The sequence below is a fragment of the Saccopteryx bilineata genome, chromosome 1 (assembly GCF_036850765.1).
Source record: "Saccopteryx bilineata isolate mSacBil1 chromosome 1, mSacBil1_pri_phased_curated, whole genome shotgun sequence".
NCBI classification, from domain to species: domain Eukaryota; kingdom Metazoa; phylum Chordata; class Mammalia; order Chiroptera; family Emballonuridae; genus Saccopteryx; species Saccopteryx bilineata.
In genome coordinates this window covers 400,569,223-400,591,155 of record NC_089490.1, presented here as the reverse complement: position 1 = coordinate 400,591,155, position 21,933 = coordinate 400,569,223, and the positions used below count along the sequence as shown (strand labels likewise).

The 21,933-nt window shown below is 53.5% G+C and overlaps 3 protein-coding genes across 4 annotated transcripts in view; 1 reads left to right on the top strand and 2 right to left on the bottom strand.

Annotated features, from left to right (window-relative positions):
- TSGA10IP (testis specific 10 interacting protein) overlaps window positions 1–5,022 on the bottom strand; it is a 28,676-nt gene extending 23,654 nt beyond the window's left edge. Inside the window, exon 1 of the mRNA XM_066252091.1 lies at window positions 4,917–5,022. The gene's annotated coding sequence lies outside the window, so the exon portion shown is untranslated. The remainder of the gene's footprint in view (window positions 1–4,916) is intronic.
- Window positions 5,023–5,157: 135 nt separating this feature from the next.
- On the bottom strand, window positions 5,158–7,464 carry DRAP1 (DR1 associated protein 1). Its single transcript, XM_066252094.1, has 7 exons — window positions 7,186–7,464; window positions 6,877–6,949; window positions 6,674–6,767; window positions 6,217–6,336; window positions 6,043–6,136; window positions 5,741–5,829; window positions 5,158–5,387 (listed from the first exon to the last, which is right to left on the bottom strand). The coding sequence occupies exons 1-7, from the start codon at window positions 7,225–7,227 to the stop codon at window positions 5,282–5,284; spliced, it is 618 nt and encodes a 205-aa protein (XP_066108191.1). The 5' UTR covers window positions 7,228–7,464; the 3' UTR covers window positions 5,158–5,281.
- A 112-nt stretch (window positions 7,465–7,576) lies between these two features.
- On the top strand, window positions 7,577–9,815 carry C1H11orf68 (chromosome 1 C11orf68 homolog). Of its 2 annotated transcripts, none has more exons than XM_066252092.1 (2): window positions 7,577–7,763; window positions 8,424–9,815. In XM_066252092.1, the coding sequence occupies exons 1-2, from the start codon at window positions 7,648–7,650 to the stop codon at window positions 9,181–9,183; spliced, it is 876 nt and encodes a 291-aa protein (XP_066108189.1). In that variant the 5' UTR covers window positions 7,577–7,647; the 3' UTR covers window positions 9,184–9,815. The 2 variants fall into 2 exon arrangements, with proteins under 2 accessions (XP_066108189.1, XP_066108190.1); XM_066252093.1 differs by having other exon boundaries at window positions 7,582–7,763; window positions 8,427–9,815.
- Window positions 9,816–21,933: the final 12,118 nt, after the last annotated feature.

Genomic DNA, 21,933 nt, shown 5'->3' with positions numbered 1-21,933 from the left:
ATCCCAGGCAACCTCCGCCCCCTGAAGTAATCTTTATACTGACTTCCATCACTGTGAATTAGTTTCACCTCCCCAGAACTTCATGTAAACAAATGACATCACAGTTTGTACTTGTTTGGTTTCTTTTGCTCCATGTAACATGTGCAGGGTTCACCCACGGTGTTGTGAGCAAGACTGGTTCATTCTTCTTTACTGCTGTTCTCTTATACAGCATTCTACCACCGACTTACCCATGTTCCTGTTGATAGGCATTTGGCTTGATTCCATTTGAGGGCAATCAACATATTTTTAACTGAATTTATCAGGATGATACTGGTTAATAAAATTATACATATATATTAGGTTTCAGATGCACCTTGTATGTGTCTTGTGGTGAAGCATATGTCAATAGACTCTATGAGAAATCGTTTTCTAAGGTGGCTGCAGCAAATGACATTCCCACCAACAGAGTGAGTTCGGGAGTTGCCACCTCCTCTCCAGCACTTGGTGATGTCACACTTCGTTTCGAGGTTCTGGAGGGTGATAGTGGCAAGTCATTTCCCTGCTGAGTAATGATGCTGGGTTCTCAATAAATGCTTGCTGCATGAATCCTTAGATGGGCTGTGGAGGGAGGCTCTCCACTTTGCAGGACGGGGAGCCAATATACTTCACATGAAGGTCAAGGTCCCCAACTCCCACACTGGCCTCAGAAGCTGCCTCATTTCACACACTTACATCCTAGGGCGCAGCTGAGGCTCAAGGCTCTTCAATGGATAGAAAATAAATAAGTTCATCTGGTTTCCAGGTGGAGCTCTGTAAGGTGGAGTGCTCACAAGCTGCCCCTACCTAGTGCCCAGGTGCCCACAGGGCAGAGCCATCTTTTTTCACTCCCAGGAGGCACCCAGAGGCCAGGTCCATCCTGGGTCACCATCCTCTGATTCAGGAGGCTGCACTCCTAACATGTGGCCAAGGCTAAACCACGCCCCTTCCAATGGCCTGTGAGGTCCTGCAGCAGAAACTGGCTGGTTGGTCACCTAGGTTGGCTAAACCACCTTTCCTAGCCTCCCCAGGGCAGAATCTTGTGGCAGTTCCAACACGAGGGGAACAGAGGCCCAGAAAAACCTCCGTGGGCTCTGAGCTTTCCCTTTCCACAGTGACTTTGGAAGTTATGAGTGGAGGATAATGAGGCCACAAGATAGAAAAAGCCTAGCCCTTAAGTTCCTCTTGAAGAAGCACTGCCGAGAGGTTTGCTCCTGGGTCAAGGCACACACCGAAATAGATAGATGTTTCTGACTATCTGTCCGTCTTTTCCCCCATTTTCCAGCCTCTGATATAAATAAATAAATAAAAGCAAAAATGACAATTAAAAAAAAAAAAAAAGAAGAAGCACTGCCCAGTGATCAGACAAATCCCATTATGAACCTTGTATGAGCACAAAAACCTTTCATTGTATTTGAGCCCATATATCTTGAGTTTGTTACATCAGCTCTTGGCCCTATCTAATAGGTATAACTAGTCTTCCCGGTATAGTATAACTAACATAGGTAATAACTAGCCCCATTTTACAGATGAGAAAACTGAACTTATTTTAAGTGAAGACGCCAGGAGTTGAATGGAGGGCTGGTTCTGGAGGTTCTGCTCATAAGCACTCTGCCAAGGGTGAACCAGTGGGCCAGGAGCGGGGGCTCCGGGCAACCTCACCCCTGCCTTTACACCTCCTTGAGATTTGTGCCTGCACCAGGGTGCCCCCTGAGCCCTGGCCTAATCACTTTCCACAGCTGTCACTCAGCCCTGTCATTCAAGCCCTCTCAATTCAGAATCTGACCTTTTAGACAGAACCCAGCAGCAGATTCACAGGGTCTCCCCCACAACTCCTCATGGCCTCACCACGGGCTCTCAGCTGTGCGGGCCCATGTGCTCACCTCCCCTGGGACTGGAAAAACCCACTCCCACTCCTGGGCTGATAGGAACCACCTCCCACTTGTGGTCCCTATCAGCTAGAGCTCCGTCAGTTCCCAGTGACAGAAACCCAGCTGCCTTTCAGGGGGAAAATTGTTTATTGGTTCATGTGACTAAGAAGCCCAAGGTATACAGGCTTCAGGCAGGGGCTCAGATGCCATCAGACACTGACTGGGAGCCTCCTAGAGCTATTGTGCTGGCCTTGCTTCCAGTCAGGTCACCCCTCAGGCTTGGAAGGAGCTTCCAGCTGCACTCAGTGGTGCTGGCTACCCCAGTATGGCCACTGTCACCCTCACCTGGACTCTTAAAAGGGTTTCCTGTGTCCCTCAAGCCACAAGGAAGCCAGCAATTGTGTCAAAACCCTTTATCAATGGTCCCATCTAAAATCCCAATGGTGGCCCTGGCCAGTTGGCTCAGTGGTAGAGCGTCGGCCTGGTGTGCAGGAGTCCAGGGTTCGATTCCCGGCCAGGGCACACAAGAGAGGCGCCCATCTGCTTCTCCACCCCTCCCCCTCTCCTGTCTCTCTCTTCACCTCCCGCAGCCAAGGCTCCATTGGAGCAGAGTTGGCCCGGGCTCTGAGGATGGCTCCATGGCCTCTGCCTCAGGTGCTAGAATGGCTCTGGTTGCAACAGAGCAACACCCCAGATGGGCAGAGCATCGCCCCTGGTGGGCATGCCGGGTGGATCCCGGTTGGGCGCATGTGGGAGTCTGTCTGACTGCCTCGCCGTTTCCAGCTTCAGAAAAATACCAAAAAAAAGAAGTTAAAATCCCAGTGGTCACGACCTGCCTGTACCAGTCACTGTGGCCAGAACATGTGTGGTGCTGTAACTGCCAGGCTAGGGTGATGTTCCCGTCCCTCAATCCCAGGGAGTGGGGTCTGCTCCACACGCTGCAGAGAGATGGTTTTCCAAATGAAAGCAGGTGCACTATACCCAGAGGGCGAGCAGATGAGAGGCAGACAGGACCCACGTGCCCCATGCTCCAGCTGTCTGGGCCCATCCTCACCAACCAGCAGCCTCCTATTCCACAGAAGTCAGACAGCTCAGATAAAAATGCAACACTGCAATCCTCCCATCTAAACCCACTCAGCACACTCTACCTAGTCAGGCTGGGGTCACCTCAGGCAACTAATTCTCCCCCTTCTGTCCCTTCATACCTCCCTCACTACAAGCTTGCATTTCTGCCATATTACAAAACAAACAGCCTGACCAGGCGGTGGTGCGGTGGATAGACCATGGGCCAGGGACGCTGAGGACCCAGGTTCAAAACCCCGAAGTCACCAGCTTGAGCATAGGCTCTTACAGCTTGAGCAGGGGAGCATAGACATGACCCCAGGGGTCGCTGGTTTGAAGCACAAGGTCGCTGGCTTGAGCTCAAGATTGCTGGCTTGAACAAGAGGTCACTGGCTCAGCTGGAGTGCCCTGGTCAAGGCACATATGAAAAAGCAATCAATGAACAACTAAGGTGCCACAAACTATGAGTTGATGCTTCTCATCTCTCCCTTCCTGTCTGTCTATCTCTCTCTCTCTCTAAAAAAAATAAAAACAAAAAACAAAACAAAACAGAAACAGTCTGAGCTGTGGTGACACAGTAGATAAAGCCTCGACCTGGAGGAACGCTGAGGCAACCAGTTCAAATCTCTGGGCCTGCCCGGTCAAAGCATATACAGGAAACAACTACTATGAGTTGATACTTCCCGCTCCTCCCCCCGCCCCTCTAAAATCAATACATAAAAATCTAAAAAAGAGGCCCTGGCCGGTTGGTTCAGTGGTAGAGCATCAGCCTGGCGTGTGAAAGTCCCTGGTTCGATTCCCGGCCAGGGCACACAGGAGAGGCGCCCATCTGCTTCTCCACCCCTCCCCCTCTCCTTCCTCTGTCTCTCTCTTCCCCTCCCGCAGCGAGACTCCATTGGAGCAAAGATGGCCTGGGCGCTGGGGATGGCTCCTTGGCCTCTGCCCCAGGCGCTAGGGGCAGAGCATCGCCCCTGGTGGGCAGAGCGTCGCCCCCTGGTGGGCGTGCCGGGTGGATCCCGGTCGGGCACATGCGGGAGTCTGTCTGACTGTCTCTCCCCGTTTCCAGCTTCAGAAAAATACAAACAAAACAAAAAAAATCTAAAAAATAAATCAGAAACAAAAACTTCCATCTCCCCTGAGCAACTGCTCTCCTGATTCCAGTCCCGAGCAGTGTCGCTTCAGCTCACCTCACTGTCTCCCACCAGCGCTCCCACCTGGCCACCAACCACCAAGCCCCAGAAGCAGCTTGGAGGCAGCTTTGGCGAAGGCTTCCCTGAGGCCTGCAAGGTGTCCTGACGTTCAACAGTGGCCTTTCCCTTCCCTCAGACACCCCCGGGTAAGCACTGCCAGTCATTCCTGTGGGTTCTGGGTCTGGCTGTTCCTCAGTCTCCTCTGGTGGACCGCCCCCTCTCCGAAGTGAGGCCACCTACTCTCTGGGCCCCTATGTCCAAACGCCCACTCCACACCTCTCCTCATAGACACCCCAAATTCGTCACAGCCAAACTTGTGATGCTCAGATTAATCCTGCTCTTCCTCCTGGGTCCCCAGCCAGAAAAGACCCAAGGTGCTGCAGCAAGAAACCTGAGTCCTAGAGGGTTCACTCCCTTTCAGCGCGTGTCCAGTCAGCCATCAGTGCTTGCGTCATTGTCAACATGGACGTCATCTGCCCACTGCTCCCCAGGCCTCCTGCCTGGCCTCACCGGGCCACCACCCCCTGAAAGCACATCTGCCTTGTGGGGTCTGCTCAATTTGGATGTGGACAGACCGAGGGACAGTGTCACTACACTGTTCACAAGCTGGCCTTTGAGGTCCTCCACAATCTCATCTACCCTTGCTCCCACCACCCCTTCTGCACCCTTCACAGCACCAGGTATAGCTCTACAGTTCCTATTATTTGTCTCAACTATCCCTCTGCAATATCCATCAGAGAGACAAGAGGCTGCTCAGAGAAGGGTAGGAACCTACCCAGGGTCACACAGCATGATATAGGCTGTCCCCCAGCATGGCTGGCATCTGCTGGCTCAGGCTCTATACCACTCCTTCCATCAGGCCCACGTTCCTTCCATCAGCACCCCTGGTCCTGCCCTGGCAAATCCATGGCCTCCAGCCCCTCTTCATTCAACCACTGTGGCCCACCACTTAGTAGGGGGAAGTCAGGTGGATGGGTGGGAACGTGGCCACAAAGCCCTGGACAGAGGCTGGAACAGACAACTGACCTTCCCTTTTATTATTATTTTTTTAATAAATTTAAGAACAACTCTATCCTCTCTCCTCCCCCCAAAACAACTAAAACAAACTAAAAGGGGGTGTGGCCTGGGGGGCAGAGGGCGCTAGGAGTCATAATCCTCTTCGTCCTCTGCATCAGGTGCTGAGGGGCCAGGGGGTGCTGGGGGCATAGGCAGAGTCGAGGTGAAGGGCATGAAAGGTGTTGGGGGGCTGCAGGGCAGAAAGCAGGAGAGGAAGATCAGGTCACTCTCCAGCACCCACTGAGCCCCACCCCGCTCCCAACGCAGGCAGTTCCAGGCCCACCGCCCTCCCTATCAAAGGTGGGCCAAGCCCAGAAAAGGGAAGGATCTGGAGCAGGTGCCACAGCCCCGCCCAGGCCCCACTCACTGCCCTCCCCAGGGGAAGAAGGGGCCTTCTGAGAGCACAGTCTCCTGTCTTTAAGCCCTCCTCAGTTCCTCCCTTCCCACTCCCCAGATCCGCTACAATCAACAGAAGCAAGTGGCAGAGAAGCCTGGAGAACAAGTATGCTGCTCCCCCACCCCCCGGGCCACTGAGCCGCTCACCTCTGAAAGTGGGCAGCAGGGTGGCTGGCCTGAGGTGGAGCCTGTGGCATCTCCTCTTCCCCGTCACTGTCAGTGTCCTCAGACTCATCCTGGGAGCAAGGCAGGAGTCAGAGATGACAAGAAAGACATGGGGCCATCACTGGAGAGCCTAGACCCCTGGGAGTGGCAGGGACAGGAGGTTGACCTCCACAGCCCCCGTTTATAAACAAAGAAGCCGCGATATAAAAAGATCACAGATGAGGATGGTCAGGCCTCTAGCCAGCTTGGAGGGGCAGGACCAAGGACTGGGGGGCCTCACTCACCTCCTGTTCTGAGTCTGTTCCCGACAGCTTCTTGTCCTTGCCTTTGCTTCCCATCCCACCGTTCTTCCGGCTGCTGCTGCCTGGCTTCCGGCCCCTTAGAGAAGGTACAGTCCATCTCCCTGCTCCTTCCCCACCCCCCAGCCACCTCGAACCCCAGTGGCCTTGGCTCCCCACCTGCGGGCACTCTTGTCCCCATCCATGTGGTTGTCTTCCCCATCCCCCTGCATGTCAGGCACGGATGCCACCAGGTCCTTTAAGAAGTCAAACTGCTGCTCCAGCTCAATGCACTGCTTCCTGAAAGAGGAGGGGAGGGGCTGGCATCTGGCAGGAGCCGGGATATCTGGGCTCTCAGAAGGGGGCGGCAAGAAGCTCTACATGTCAGAAGAATGGAGTCTGAAAACCTCCACCCCATCTCCACCATCCGAACTTGTCCCTTTATTATAACACTGGACCCCTTTTCTCCAAGTTCACACCTACCAGCCTCTAAGGCCTTAATGGTTTCCCACCTGCAGTCTCCCGGCACCAGGACCTGTTTGCCAACCGCGCACATAGGCCACAGCCTCTCTTAAATGTGTCCACTCCTAGGGCAGAGCCCCACGGGGCCCTTCCATCTATCTCCACGGCCACTCACAGGTGGGATGTGGTCATGGTCTTGGCGTTTCGGGACTGGGTCACCTGGCAGGCCTTCTTCAAAAGCGACTCCAGGAAGAGTTCTAGCGCCCGGGCTCAAGGGCGTCAAGGAGAACACAGGAGTGGGGCCCCAGCCCACACAAGGCAACCCCGGCTGCCTCCCTCCCCCATGTCCCTCAACGCGGCCAGCACCCGACAGGATACAGATGATGACAGGCACGGCCGCCGCCACCTTTCCAATCTCTTCGTCCGTCTGCATGATCTTCTTGATCCGCGCCTGGGGAGGAGCAGAGATCTCGGATCCCGTCGCCTCAGTCCCAGAAAACGATGCCGGGGAAAGCGAGGGGTATCCCGAAAGAAAGGGGGCGGGGGGCACCGACGTGGGGAAGGCACGGAAGGGGGCGGGGCGTCTGGGCCCCCCGAACACCGCGATGCGCCCGCCCCCCGGCGGGGCCTGGGCCCGAGCCTCGGGGGAGACGGGCTCTCTCTTCACGGACCCGACCACGTGCTCACCGGCGGGAACCGCGCGTTGTACTTCTTCTTCTTGCTCGGCATCTCCGGTTCTCTCGCCGCGCCGGGCCCAGAGCCGCCGCCCGCAGCCTCCCGGCCCCCGGGCCTGCTCGCCGCCCGCCCGCCGAGGTTCCCCCGGGTCCTGTCGCCGCCCGCTCCGCCCACCGCCGCTCCCCACCGGGTCCTAGCGCCGCCGGTAGGGACGCCACAGGGCCCGAGTGCCCTCCCTCGGAGCCTTCCGGGCGGTACGCTTCAGTCCGGGCAGCACCACTACTCCCGCGGGTCTCTCAGGCCAGAGGAGCGAACGTTAGCCCCGCCCCCAGCAAGCCCGCCCCACACGATTCGCTCTGAACACACCCCCGAGGTCAGCACCGCCCCCACAGGCCCCGCCTCTTCCCTGGCCGGCCCCGCCCCCGGCGCGGCAGCTTGTCTATAAAGTTGTTGTTGAGGCGGCGGGGCGCTAAGATGGCGGCGGCGGCTGCAGCCGTGGCGGGGGCGGGGCGCGGCGATGGCGCGGAGTCCCGGCAGGAACGGAACCGGGCCCGGGGCTGGACCGGTGCCGAGCGCAGCGAAGGCCGAAGGTGATGGTGGGGCGGCGGGAGATAGCAGGGCCGGGCGGGGGTCAAGCTCTGGCTGTGGGAGCTAATGGCGGGGAGTACGGCGAGGCCGGAAACTGACCCTCTGGTAGGCTCTAACTAGCCGGAGTCCGAGTCCGGGCATCGCCCCATTTCGTTGGCCTTGGACCCGTCATTGCCTTCTCTAGGCCTCAGTGTGCTCATTTTTAAGTGTGCCGGGTAACGCCCGCCCAGGAGGCCTGGCCCTGGAGGGCCTGCCTCGGTGCTGCACGAACGAGGGCTCCTGCGCCTTCCTGCATTAAATGCCAGCTTTCGGGATATCTGCCAGTCATTGGCGGGGCCAGGAGATGTAGCTGGGCCGGTTGCTCCCACACTTAAATTCACATTTCGGCCCTGTCTTACTGGTGTGACCTTGGGTAAGTCCCTTCTCTGTGAGCTTCATCTTTCTGTCTGTAAGAGGGGTGGTAATAACATTAGCAGCAACACTCAGGGAGTGCTTCTTCCACCTCGGGCAATTAACTGTCAACAGCACTGTAAGCCAGGAACAAATGTTATCCATGGTGAAGATGAGGCAACTGAGGCACAGGGACGTTAATTAAGCCTTACCCAAGGCCACAGAGTTTAGTGTGGTGCCTGGTTATGAACCCTAATTCGGTTCCCTCATAGCAGGATAGAGCCAGGTGAGGAGCTGGAGGAGGAGGACTCTCCAGGCGGCCGTGAGGATGGCTACACTGCTGAGCACCTTGCCGCCGAGGCCATGGCAGCTGACATGGACCCCTGGTTGGTGTTTGATGCCCGCACTACACCTGCCTCTGAGCTGGATGCCTGGTTGGCCAAGTACCCACCATCCCAAGTTACCCGCTATGGGGACCCCAGCTCGCCCAACTCTGAGCCTGTGGGCTGGATTGCAGCATATGGGCAGGGCTACATCCCCAACTCCGGAGACGTGCAGGGCCTGCAGGCAGCCTGGGAGGCTCTGCAGACCAGTGGGCGGTCCATCACACCGAGTACCCTACGCCAGCTGGCCATCACCCACCATGTGCTCTCGGGCAAGTGGCTGATGCACCTGACACCTGGCTTCAAGCTGGACCATGCCTGGGCTGGCATTGCTCGGGCTGTGGTCGAGGGCCGGCTTCAGGTAGCCAAAGTGAGCCCACGGGCCAAGGAGGGTGGGCGCCAGGTCATCTGTGTTTACACGGATGACTTCACGGACCGCTTGGGTGTGCTGGAGGCAGATGCAGCCATCCGTGCAGCAGGTATTAAGTGTCTGCTCACCTACAAGCCTGACGTCTACACCTATTTGGGCATCTACCGAGCCAACCGTTGGCACCTCTGCCCCACTCTCTATGAGAGCCGTTTCCAGCTGGGGGGCAGTGCTCGTGGCTCCCGTGTGCTAGACCGCGCCAACAATGTGGAACTGACCTAGTAGGGCCATGTGTAGAAGACCACCCTCTGCACCCCCTGCTCGGGGTGGATTCTCTCCTCTTCCTCCTTCCTGTCCCAAGGAGGCCAAGTCCCCAGCTCTGAGAACTAGGTCACTCCGGAACTGCCTGCATCTTCGATCCCCTTGAACTTCTGCCCTCTATTAGGGCTGACTCAAGTCCCCATCAGCTGGAGGCTCTGACTCTGTGAGGGCCGGCCCCTCAGCCTTTCTCTTTGCTGCTGCTCCCCTCTGCCATCCAGGACCTCAGTCTGGGTGCAGACATCCAGGAGGAGAACCTTCCTTAGCCACCTTCATCCTTGGTGTACCTTCCCCTCCTGCATCCCTCCCTTTTCTCTTTCTCCTTCACAAGAGACGAAACTTAGTGCTTCCAGTCCCTCTCTTGGAGCTTCTGCAGTCCAGGGTGGCGAGGCCCTACCGGTGTGAGCATGCCTTTATTTTGGAGGGAGCAGTGATTGTATCTATTTAGTCCCTGGCAAAGAAAGGGGATGCCAGGCTATGGACATGGGGTCTGCCCCTCCCTGTCACCTCACTACCTGCACCACCTTCCTCCCTTCCTTCACTACTTGTCACATGCCTGCTGTTGGCATTTCAATAAAACCCAGCTTGGGTCTGTGTCTTGAGTGTTTTCTTAAAAACACTGTGTTGGTTGTCACCTGCTTTGAGGGAGGCCAGGAAAGACTGCCCCTCAGCCCTAACTAGACCCTCCTCACTCTCCCCAGTAATAAGATGCACCTCGTTGCCAAGGCTAGGAACCTCTCTGAGAGCCTCTGCAAAGCCAGCCCTGCTTCCCTTCCATCCCAAGAATCAGAATCAGTTTCTCGGTGATTTCCCCTAAATCCAGGGGCTTGGCCCACCCAAGTCCAAGAGGCTCCTACCAGCCCACGGTGTACTTATGCCTACTAGAGAACACCCTCTTGGTCCTGACGTTCCTGGGGGAGAGCGCATGGTCTGATGAACATGATGGGCTGGAGGTCCTTGTGCAGCTAGCAACCTGCACAGTCGTAAGTGGCCAGGAAGCCCTCTTGTTTCTCCTCACCTCTCCCCCACCCTGACTCATGGGAGCTACTGGACCATTTGCAGACCACTTCCAGATGCATTGTTTAATTGTCACAACCTGTTGAGAAGGAGATTTTGGCACCATTCTGTGGTCAAGGAAATTGAAGCCAGGACAGGAAGGCTGTTCCCTCAGGGCCATGTGGTGAGCCAGGCGGAGCTAGGACTTGCACCTCAGTCCCTGTCTCCTCAGGTGGAGTGTGATCCCTTTACAACCCACCAGGCACAGTCATTCACATCCCTCTGGGCCACCGCACTCGGCTGAGACTTGTAGCTTCAGAGTCTGGCTTTGCACCCTCAGCCCAGTGCCTGGCCTTGGCCGTGGTTGGAAGCCAGGGTGTCTGGCAGGAAACCCCTTGGGACACTGCTCTCGTGCCGTGCCGGAGCTGACTCAGCCTTCAGCAGCCTCACCAAATCGGAATTTGGAGCAGGGGAGCGGAGATGCCACCGGGCTGACTGGGTGGAAGTGGATGAGTCATGAAATGCTGGCTTGGCCCCCTCCCCAGCTGCCTCTCCCAGCAGTTTCCTCCCCCCCCCCCAGCTTCCCCAGGTCTGAGTCCCCCCTCAGCCCGGCCCTGGGAAGTCCCCATTGCTGGGTGCTCTCTGAATTGGAGCCTGGTGCCCTGCCTTTCTCATACTGCCAGTGTTCTGCACTTGACCAAAGTGCGCCAAGGCTTGTGGGGCTGCTGGCCAGGCCCTCATGGGTCCCACAAAGATCCCCAAGTGGTGTCAGCACCACCTGGTTCTCTCCATAACTAAGCATTTTGCACATTCATCCCTTCTCCATCCTCATGGCCCTGCTTTTAGCCCATTTCTCACTCTCCCAAACCATTGAAACTGGCCTCCTCTGCCCGGTTCCCCTCCCACTTCCCCTGTGTCCCCCTACTGCCAGCTCTCCTGCACAGAGCTACCAGTGTTCCTCTCCTCAAAGCCCTGTGGCTCCCCAGCTTGTAATTTAGAGTCCACTCCCCTGAGCCAACCATGACCTAGCCCTGCCACCGACTGTCCCAGCTTCCCCTAGGCACCCCTTTTTGCCCATGCTCACCCCACTGGCGCCAGCTGGCACTTCCTTCACCCCCTGGCACACAGCCCTGAGCCCCAGGCTGTTCCTTGTGCTTGAACACCTGTCCTGCAGCAAGGATGAGAAGGTTTACTTATGTAATCACTTGATTGATATCTATCTCCTATTGGCCCATAAGCCACATGCCCAGAATATGGGATAAGTGAAGGCAAAAACAATGTCTAAATCCCAGCCCTGTCCCCAGAGCATAGCACAGTGCCTAGCTAGAGCAACCTCTGCGTTAATTATTAAATGAACAGATGAGTGCACAGCTTGAATCCAGCCCCTGCCAGACCCTCCTGCCTCATCCTCTAACCCCTGAACCCCTGCTTTACCCTTGTTCCAGAATCAAGCTGCCTGTGGTTTTCCTGCATGCATTCTGGCTTTTCTCACTCTTGGGCTTCTGTTTACGCCAGGGGTCCCCAAACTATGGCCCACGGGCCGCATGCGGCCCCCTGAGGCCATTTATCCGGTTCCCGCTGCACTTCTGGAAGGGGCACCTCTTTCATTGGTGGTCAGTGAGAGGAGCATAGTTCCCATTGGAATACTGGTCAGTTTGTTGATTTAAACTTGTTCTTTATTTTAAATATTGTATTTGTTCCTGTTTTGTTTTTTTACTTTAAAATAAAATATGTGCAGTGTGCATAGGGATTTGTTCATAGTTTTTTTTATAGTCCGGCCCTCCAACAGTCTGAGGGACAGTGAACTGGCCCCCTGTGTAAAAAGTTTGGGGACCCCTGGTTTACGCTGTACCTCTGCTGGTATACCTGACCTTCGTCTGTTTTCCTGGCTGAGTCTACTTAAACCTACCACACACTAGCTCATTTTCTCAGAATTTTTTCCTCCCCATCTGTGTGCACCCAGGCTCCCATAATACCCACCCACCTGTGGCTCTCATCTGTGTCTGGGGCCCCTCAAGAACAGTGGCTGCAAGGCCCTGGCCGGTTTGCTTGGTGGACAGAGCATTGGCCCAGTGTGTGTGCGAATGTCTCAGGTTCAATCCCTGGTCAGGGCACACATAAGAAGCGACCATCTGCTTCTCTTCCCTGCCCTCTCTCTCTCTCTCTCTTCCCCTCCAGTGGCTCAGTTGATTCGAGCATCAGCCCTAGGTGCTGAGAATAGCTCTGTTGATTTGAGCATCCATCCCAGATGGGGGTAGTTGGGTGAATCCTTGTCAGGGCGCATGCGGGGTCTGTCTCTCTATCTCCCCTTCTCTCACTTAAAGAAAAAAAAGAACAGTTACTGCGCTTTATCCCTCAGGGTAGCCTCAGTGTCTAGCATAGGACCTTGGCCTAGCACAAGCACCAAATCAATATTATTGAATAAATGAGTGATTGAATGAAAGTTACTCCTGTCTCTGAGCCTGTTTCCTCATTCTATTCATAACATGAACTAGGCACTGCTAAGTGTTTACATGCATTATATCATCTAAGCATGGCTCTCTTCCCATTATGCAGAATAGAAAACTGAGGCCCAGAGAGGTTCAATAATTGGTTCAAGTTTTCAGAGCCATAACTGGCAGAGGCAAGATTTGAATCCAGGTAATCCAATTCCAGAGTACCTGATGAGTTGTTGAGCCCTCAGTATAAGAAAATGCTGTTGGGTTTGGGGCTGCAAAGACAAACAAGACTTAGGATCTGATCTGTAAAGCACACAGATTGGGTCCCCAGAACCATGTGGGAGAGAGTCTAAGCCAAGGCTGAGATTCCCATTTTCCTGGTGGCAAAACAAGCACAGAGATTACAGTGATGAAGCCTACCTGCACAGGAAGGCTCTTGTAGGCCTGCCATGGAGATGGCTCCCCTGCCAGGCCAAAGGCTCCCCAAGACCCACCCCCCCAAGCTGACAGCACATTCCACATGGTAGTAGGGAAGTGGTCCAGTCCAGGGTGGTCTAGGCTGAGTAAACTTGGACAAGCCCCTGTACTCTGGTCCCCTTTATAAAACCACAGGAAGGATGCCTGAGGCCAGAGAGAGGAGACACCCCCACACACCACCTCTCACTGGCACTCTGCGAACCCCCAAGTCCCAGGGAGGAGGCTGGGGGGGAGCTGGCCAGGGAATGGGGAGGGTCCTGATCCCCGCTGGGGCTGGGCGCTGAATCGGGGAGAACAAAGAATAGCTGAGTCAGGAGAAAGCTTCAGCTAGAGCTTTGGCAAGGTTTTGGGGATTTTCCCAGCAGAGCAATTGTGCCCCACTCCTGGCTGCTGGGAGGGGCCCTGGCGGGCACAGAGGCTTGGGTCACACAGCTGATTCATCCAAGGAGGGAAACTCCCCACTTCTCTGACGTGCATCCATCCCCCAGACACAGGAGTAACCTGAGGGCACCTGGCCCAGAAATCCATCAAGCCCATCTTTTTTTTTTTTTTTTTAAGGTTTTATTTATTGATTTTAGAGAGAGGAGAGAGAGAGAAAAGAGGAAGGGAGGAGTGGGAAGCATCAACTTGTAGTAGCTGCTCCTTGTATGTCCCTTGATCAGGCAAGCCTGGGCATTCAAACCAACTTCAGTGTTCCAGGTCAACGCTTTATCCACCGCACCACCGCAGGTCAGTCTAACCCATCTTTTCTTGATGACTGGCCTCCCAGCAGGGCAAGGAAACGTCCCAGGCTTAACAAAGGGACAGAGTCAGGAAGGGTGGCAGGGCACAGTGGGCAGCTCCCCTGCAGATAACACCAGAGACTGAAACCAGAGCAGTGGCTGGACAAGAGACACCTCACTCCTTTTTTTTTTTTCTAGTGAGAGAGAGAGAGAGGGATAGAGACAGGCAGACATGCAGGCAGGTAGGAGGGAGATGAGAAGCATCAACTTGTAGTTGCATCACTAGTTACTCATTGATTGCTTCTCATACATGCTTTGACCCAGGGACTCCAGCCGAGCCAGTGACCCCTTGCTCAAGCCAGCGACCTTTGGGCCTCAAGCCAGCGACCCTATGGTCATGTCTATCATCCCACGCTCAAGCTGGAGACCTCGCACTTAAGCTGGTGAACCTGTGCTCAAGGTGATGAGTCCACACTCAATCCAGTGACCTTGGGGTTTTGAACCTGGGTCTTCAGCATCCCAGATTGACACTCTGTCTACTGTACCACCACTAGTCAGGCACCTCACCCTTTGGTTTTTAAATGTTTTTAATTGATATTTTTTGAGAGAGAGGGGGGAATATTGATTTGTTGTTCCACTTATTTATGCATTCATTGGTTGACTCTTGCGTGTGCCCTGGCCTGGGATTGAACCCTCAGCTTTGGCACATGAGGACCAACTGAGCTACTCCACCAGAGTCCCCTCACCTATTTTTTTAACCGAGAAAACAGGCTAAGATAGTAAGAGCAAATAAAAACACAGACCTCCTCTACACCAGGCACTGCTCTAAGCAATGTGTCCTCATTTTGGTCTTCACAGCCCCTATTACTGAAAAGGAACCTGTGGCAGCAGAAAGAGCTTAAGGAACTTGGCCATGGTCAAGGCTAGAAATGCCGCAGCAGCCTGCACAGCTCCCAAGAGCGCTTGTACACACCCCTGTGACAGGGAGCTCTGTCCCTGGGCCCTGAGCAGCTCTGGGCCCTGGGACCCCTAGAGGACAGACTTGTCACCCTCTGGCCCTGGCTCCTCCCAGGCTGAAGGGAGAAAGCTGGCTCCCGGGGGGGCGGGGAGGGGGAAGGATCAGCTGAACCCACAGAGGCCAGGAGAGGGCAGTGAAGCATTCCCGCCAAAATTTTCCTCTCTAGGGCTTTGACTCCTTTCCAAACCCCAATCCTTTCCTCCCCTAGTCAGAGCCTCCCTTTCCTGTCTGCCACCCCCCACCCCGAAGCCACACACAATCAGGCACGCACACTCAGGCGTAAGCGTGCACACTGAGAATTCAGCCTCTAGGCCCCTGATTCTCAGCCAGGCTGGCCCAGCAGGGGCCTGCTGGGTGTTGGAGGAGAGCTGAGGCTCCATTAGGCATGGCCAAGGAGCCCACGCAGGCAAATTCTGCCCTAGCTGGCTCCCACTCACAGGCTGCATGACTCACCTTCTCGCCCCCCATGACTCAGTTTACACGGGTGCCCGGAGTTCCTCCCAGTGAGGGTGGGATGGTTTACTGGCCCGGCCCAGGCCCGTCAGCCTTTCATCCCAGGATGAGTACTTCATCTTCCTCCTGGCCCAGAACAGGAGCTGGCACCCTGGGCCCAGGGGTGGGGGAGAGCCTCAGGCCTGGGATGTTAGGGAGAGCTCAAGAACTAGGTGACAAGCCCCAACTGCCCTAGGCCCAGGTCTGTAGGGAATAGGAGTTGCTCCAAGAAACCTGTGGGCCAGGCTGAGCGGGCAGAGCCATCTGGGCACAGACAGACGTGCCCTTGATGCCCTCCATTCAGAGGTAATGGCACAAAACATAGCAGCAACAAAAAAAAATTCTCACTAATATTACCTTTCTACTGTACCAATCCCATGCTGAGTGCCATCCATACCTTATCTCGTCCACTTCCACAATGATACTGCAAAGCAGGCACAGTCATGGTCATAGCCTCTTTATAAATGAGGAAACTGAGACGCAGAGAAGTTGAATGACCCAGGTCACACAGCCAGGAAGAAGCAGAGCTGGGACTCAAAGCAAGGCCATCAAACTCCAGCCTCCATGTTGTCCTTCACTGCCTCCCGGAGCTGTGCTGGTTGGAGCAGGGGTGAGGGACCCAAGACCGCACCAGCCCTACTGTTGGTGGATCGCCACTGAAACCTCTGGGTTTAAGAATCACAGTATATAAACCGCTGATCTTCCAGAAGCAGAAACTGAGGCTCCCAGAGGAAAAGGGACTGACTTGAGATCAACTAACAAAGTAGAGGTGGGCCAGGGCTGGGGCTGTATCTTTGACATTCCCCCAGCTGCCCTGGGCTGGAGAGGTGGCTGCTGAGGCGAGGACACTCCAGGGGGGAGTACTGCAGCTCCCTTCCCTCTCTGGGGTCTCAGAGTGCTCAGCTGCCCCATAGGAACAGGGCAGCCATCACAGCAAGGTGGCAGGTGGCTCCAAGGACAACAGAGGGACACATGTGAGTGCTCAGCTGGCATCTACGGAATGGGCAGGGTGATAGGCCCAACCCAAAGGCTCCCCCTGACCCCCAGGCCTGCATGGCCAGGCCCAGACCTTCCCACAGGCACCCCCCCCACTCCTCTCCAGACTCCAGCCTCATTAAACTGAGCACAGGTGACCTGTGTAAACCACCCAGGGGTCCTCTTGTCGCCCAGCACAACTCAGGTACCTCGGCCTGGCACTCAAGGGCCCTGGCCTGGGCCTCAGGCAGCCCATCCTACAGCTCAGCCTCCCAGCACACATTCTACCATACGCCCCTGGACCACAGGGACACCCAGGCCCTCGCCCCTACCTCAGCCTTTGTGCCCACTGACTCCAACCCCAGGAATGTTTCCCCAACCTCAAATACTCTTCTGCCAGGGAGCTGCTCCTCCACCCCCACTGCAAAGAGGCTTGAGAGAACTTCCTGGGGGATGGAAGTGTTCTGTATCTTTTCTTTATTGATTGATTTTAGAGAAAGGAGATGGGGGAGATCAGGAATCATCAACTTGTAGTTGTTTCTTGTATGTACTTTGACTGGGTAACCCCAGGGATTCAAACCGGCAACCTCAGAGTTCCATGTTGAGGTCTTATCCACTGCGCCACCACAGGTCAGGCAGTATACTGTATCTTGATTGCAACGTGCTTCTATGGTGTATATAACATAATAGTCCCACATGTAGCCAGCACATTTATTTGTTTGTTTGTTTGTTTATAAGATGTTATTTATTGATTTTACAGAGAGAGGAAAGAGGGGTGTGGTGCGAGAGGAGCAATTCATAGTTGTTTCACTTTAGTTGTTCATTGATTGCTTGTCATATGTGCATTGAACTGACAAGCCCACAAGCCCAGAGTTTTGAACCGGTGACCTCAGCATTCCAGGTTGACGCTTTATCCACTGCGCCACCACAGATCCAACCATGGACAGTACATTTAAAAAGTGTGAGTTTTATTGAATATAAAATATAGCTTACCTGACCAGGCGGTGGCGCAGTGGATAGAGCATCAGACTGGGATGTGGAAGACCCAGGTTCGAGACCACGAGGTCGCCAGCTTGAGCGTGGGCTCATTTGGTTTGAGCAAAAATTCACCAGCTTGGACCCAAGGTCGCTGGCTCCAGCAAGGGGTTACTCGGTCTGCTGAAGGCCCACGGTCAAGGCACATATGAGAAAGCAATCAATGAACAACTAAAGTGTCACAACGAAAAACTAATGACTGATGCTTCTCATCTCTCCATTCCTGTCTGTCTGTCCCTGTCTATCCCTCTCTCTGACTCTCTTTCAGTCTCTGTAAAAAATAAAAATAAAAATAGAATAAAAGAAAATATAGCTCAACAAAGTAATTGGATATTTTTTGTTGTTTGCTTGATTTTTTGTTTTTTTATTTTATTTTTTTACAGAGACAGAGAGAGAGTCAGAGAGAGGGATAGACAGGGACAGACAGACAGGAATGGAGAGATGAGAAGCATCAATCATTAGTTTTTCATTCCAACACCTTAGTTGTTCATTGATTGCTTTCTCATATGTGCCTTGACTGTGGGCCTTCAGCAGACCAAGTAACCCCTTGCTGGAGCCAGCAACCTTGGGTCCAAGCTGGTGAGCTTTTGCTCAAACCAGATGAACCCACACTCAAGCTGGCGACCTTGGGGTCTCGAACCTGGGTCTTCTGCATCCCAGTCCGACGCTCTATCCACTGTGCCACCGCCTGGTCAGGCTATTTGCTTGTTTTTATTTATACATTTTAGAGAGCCAATTGGGGAGGAGAGAGAGAAGGGCGGGAGGGGGGAACAGGAAGAATCAACTCCCATACATGCTTTGACTGGACAAGCTCTGGGTTTCAAACCAGCGACCCAGTATTTCAGGTCAATGCTTTATCCACAGTGCCACCACAGGTCAGGCTGTTTGTTTGTTTTTTGTGACAGAGACAGAGGGAGAGGCAGAGAGAGGGATAGATAGGGACAGACAGGAAGAGAGAGAGATGGAGAAGCATCAATTCTTCATTGCAGCACTTTAGTTGTTCATTGATTTCTTTCTCATATGTGCCTTGACCGGGGGGCTACAGCAGACCGAGTGACCCCTTGCTCAAGCCAGCGACCTTAAGCTCAAGCTAGTGACCTTGCTCAAACCAGATGAGCCTGTGCCCAAGCCTGAGACCTCGGGGTTTCAAACCTGGATCTTCTGCATCCCAGTCCAACACTCTATCCACTGAGCCACCACCTGGTCAGGTAGTTTGCTTTGTTTGTTTGTTTGTTTTTAATGGGGTAGATCTATATGTACTCAGTAGAAGGATTTCCAAGGTATAAGAAAACAAAGAAGCAAGGAGCAAAACAGGATGTAGAGGAGGCTACTTTCTGGGTAAAAAGATACATAGGACACTGGTTACAACAAAGAGGGAGGCTTTTCACTGTGTACCTTTTTGTAGCTTCTGGATCCTGAAGTATAGAAATGGATTATAGTTGAAAAAGAACTGCAATGACAAATTTAAAAATATAAGGCAAAGTAAAAAATAAAAATCATGTTTTAAAATAATTTCTTCTCCTCCACACTATATATGTGATCGCCCCAAAATGCAAAATCTTTAAAAATTATTCTAAGGAGGTTTTTTTAAAAAAGCATTTATTAATTTTTAGAGAGAGAGGAAGGGAAAGAGAGAAACATAAATTTGTTGTTCTACCTATTTATGCACTCATTGGTTGATTCTGGTATGTGCCCTGATTGGGGATCGAACCCACACCTTGGTGTATTAGTTATTAGGGTGATTAATTAGCTCTAAGCAACTAAGCTACCTGGCCAGGCCCTCTAAGCAGGTCTTTTTTTTTTAATTTAATTAATTTATTTATTTTGTGACAGACAGAGTCAGAGAGAGGAACAGACAGGAAGGGAGAGAGATGAGAAGCATCAATTCTTCAATGCGGCACCTTAGTTGTTCGTTAATTGCTTTCTCATATGTGCCTTGACCGGGGTAGGGGGGTGACTACAGCAGACCAAGTGACCCCTTTCTCAAGCCAGCGACCTTGGGCTCAAGCTAGTGAGCTTTCCTCAAACCAGATGAGCCCCTGCTCAAGCTGGTGACCTCGGGGTCTCAAACCTGGGTCCTTCGCATCCCAGTCCAACGCCCTATCCACTGCGCCACCGCCTGGTCAAGCTTTTTTTTTTTTAATTTTATTATTATTATTTTAATTTTTATTTATTCATTTTAGAGAGGAGAGGGAGAGAAAGAGAGAGAAGGGGGGAGGAGCAGGAAGCATCCACTCCCATATGTGCCTGACCAGGTAGGCCCAGGGCCTTGAACTGGCGACCTCAGCATTTCCAGGTCGACGCTTTATCCACTGCGCCACCACAGGTCAGGCTTTTTTTTTTTTTAAGTAAGATCCTGTGTAATGCTCTGGAACTGGATTGCTGAGAGCTCATGGAAGGCCTGCTGAGGAAGTGGTGGGGGAAGTGAAACCTGCCAGGGAGAGAGGGTTGGCCAGGTGAGGGGATGGGGGAGGACACTGGGCACTCTCACCGGTTGGAAGGTGGGACCCCCAGTCTGGCAGGGGGCTGGCCACAGAGGGTAACTAGGCGCTGACGAGGAAGGAGGGCCCTGAGCAGGTGGCCCGGGGCTGGAAGACCCTGGAATGCCATTGTAAGGGTTCTGGCCTCTTTTGAGAGACACATTAAGAAGGTAGTGAGGAGCTTGGGCTCTGGAGACTGACTATGTAGGCTCAAATCCTGGCTGGGAGGCTTTTAGCAAAGTTGCTTAATTTCTTTGTGCTTCCATTCCCTAATCTGTAAAACAAATATACCATTATTATCTATCTCTATAGGGTTGTTGTGAAGAGGAGGATAAATAAATTACTTTGAACTGTGTCTGGTTCATAAGAGCTCCATAAGTGTAAAACGCTAGTGTTATTTGTGACCCTCTAAGCCCCCCAATCAATGTGCAACCTAAAAGAAAATAGGGTGTGTCCAGCACTGCCTACCCCTTCCCAGGCTTCCAGCCCTCCTGGGTAGCCGTACAGACAGTGCCACAGCTTGGAAGGGTCCAAGTCTGAGGGTGAAATGGTCAGAATTTTAATGATTCTCCGTGAACATTGTCAGGATTTTAAGTATCCCTCGGGCTGCTGGGTGGGTGGTGGGAAGGATGGAGGGGCTGGAGGCTGTGGAGGGCATCCAGAAGAGACAGCGTGGGGCCAGAGCTCAGGGGGAGGGTGTTTGCTGAAGTGAATTGAAATGTCATCTCCAGATATAGGGCTACTGGGAGAGGTCTGACCCAGTGCTGGTGGGATGTGAAATGCGACAGCCACTTTGGAGAACCGTGGGAGAGAATCAAAGCCAAATGTGTACCCTGTGACCCAACAAGTTCACCCCTGGGCACAGATCCAAAAGAAATGAGTGCAGTTGGCTACCTAAGGACAAACATATCAAGAGTGCTCACAGCGGCTTTATTCATAACAGCCCCAAACTGGAAGAGCCCTCAATGTCATCATCAGGGGAATGGAAGAAGCGACTGTAGAATATTCATGCATTGGAATACTCCACAGCAATAGGGAAGACAAAGCTTCAGCATCACCCAACAGTGTGGGTGAGTCCCTCACACAGACTGAATAAAAGAAGCCAAACCCAAGAGAGTAACTTAGTATGGTTCCATTTTTTTTTTTCCTGAAGTTGGAAGCGGGGAGGCAGTCAGACAGACTCCCACATGCGCCCAACCAGGATCCACCCAGCATGCCCACCAGGGGGCGATGCTCTGCCCATCTGGGGCGTTGCTCTGTTGCAACCAGAGCCATTCTAGCACCTGAGGCAGAGGCCATGGAGCCATCCTCAGTGCCCGGGCCAACTTTGCTCCAATGGAGCCTTGGCTGCGGGAGGGGAAGAGTGAGACAGAGAGGAAGGAGAGGGGGAGGGGTGGAGAAGCAGATGGGCGCTTCTCCTGTGTGCCCTGGCCGGGAATCAAACCCGGGACTCCTGCACGCCAGGCCGACGCTCTACCACTGAGCCAACCGGCCAGGGCCAGTATGGTTCCATTTTTTAAATAAGATTTTATTTATTGATTTTGTAGAGAGGAAGAGAGAAAGGGGGGAGAGGAATGGGAAGCATCAACTCTTAGTAGTTGCTTCTCATATGTGCATTGACTGGGCAAGCCCAGGTTTTGAACCAGTGACCTCAACATTCCAGGTTGATGCTCTACCCACTGTGCAACCACAGGTCAGGCTATGGTTCCATTTCTATGAAATTCAATAACAGGAAAAACTAATTTATGATGGGCCCTGCTGGTTGGCTCAGCAGTAGAGCGTTGGCTGGCCCAGCATGTAGAAGTTCCGGGTTTGATTCCCAGTCAGAGCACACAAGAGAAGCGACCATCTGCTTTTCCACCCCTCCCTCTCCCCTTTCTCTCTATCTCTCTTCCTCTCTTGCAGCCAAGGCTTGAATGGTTCGAGCAAGTTGGCCACAGGTGCTGAGGATGGCTCCATAGCCTCTCCTCATATGCTAAAATACCTCTGTTGCTGAACAACAGAGCAGCAGGTGGAAATGGATGGAGTATCACCTGGTAAGGGGGCTTGCCCAGTGGATCCAGGTGTGTGTAGGGGGGCAT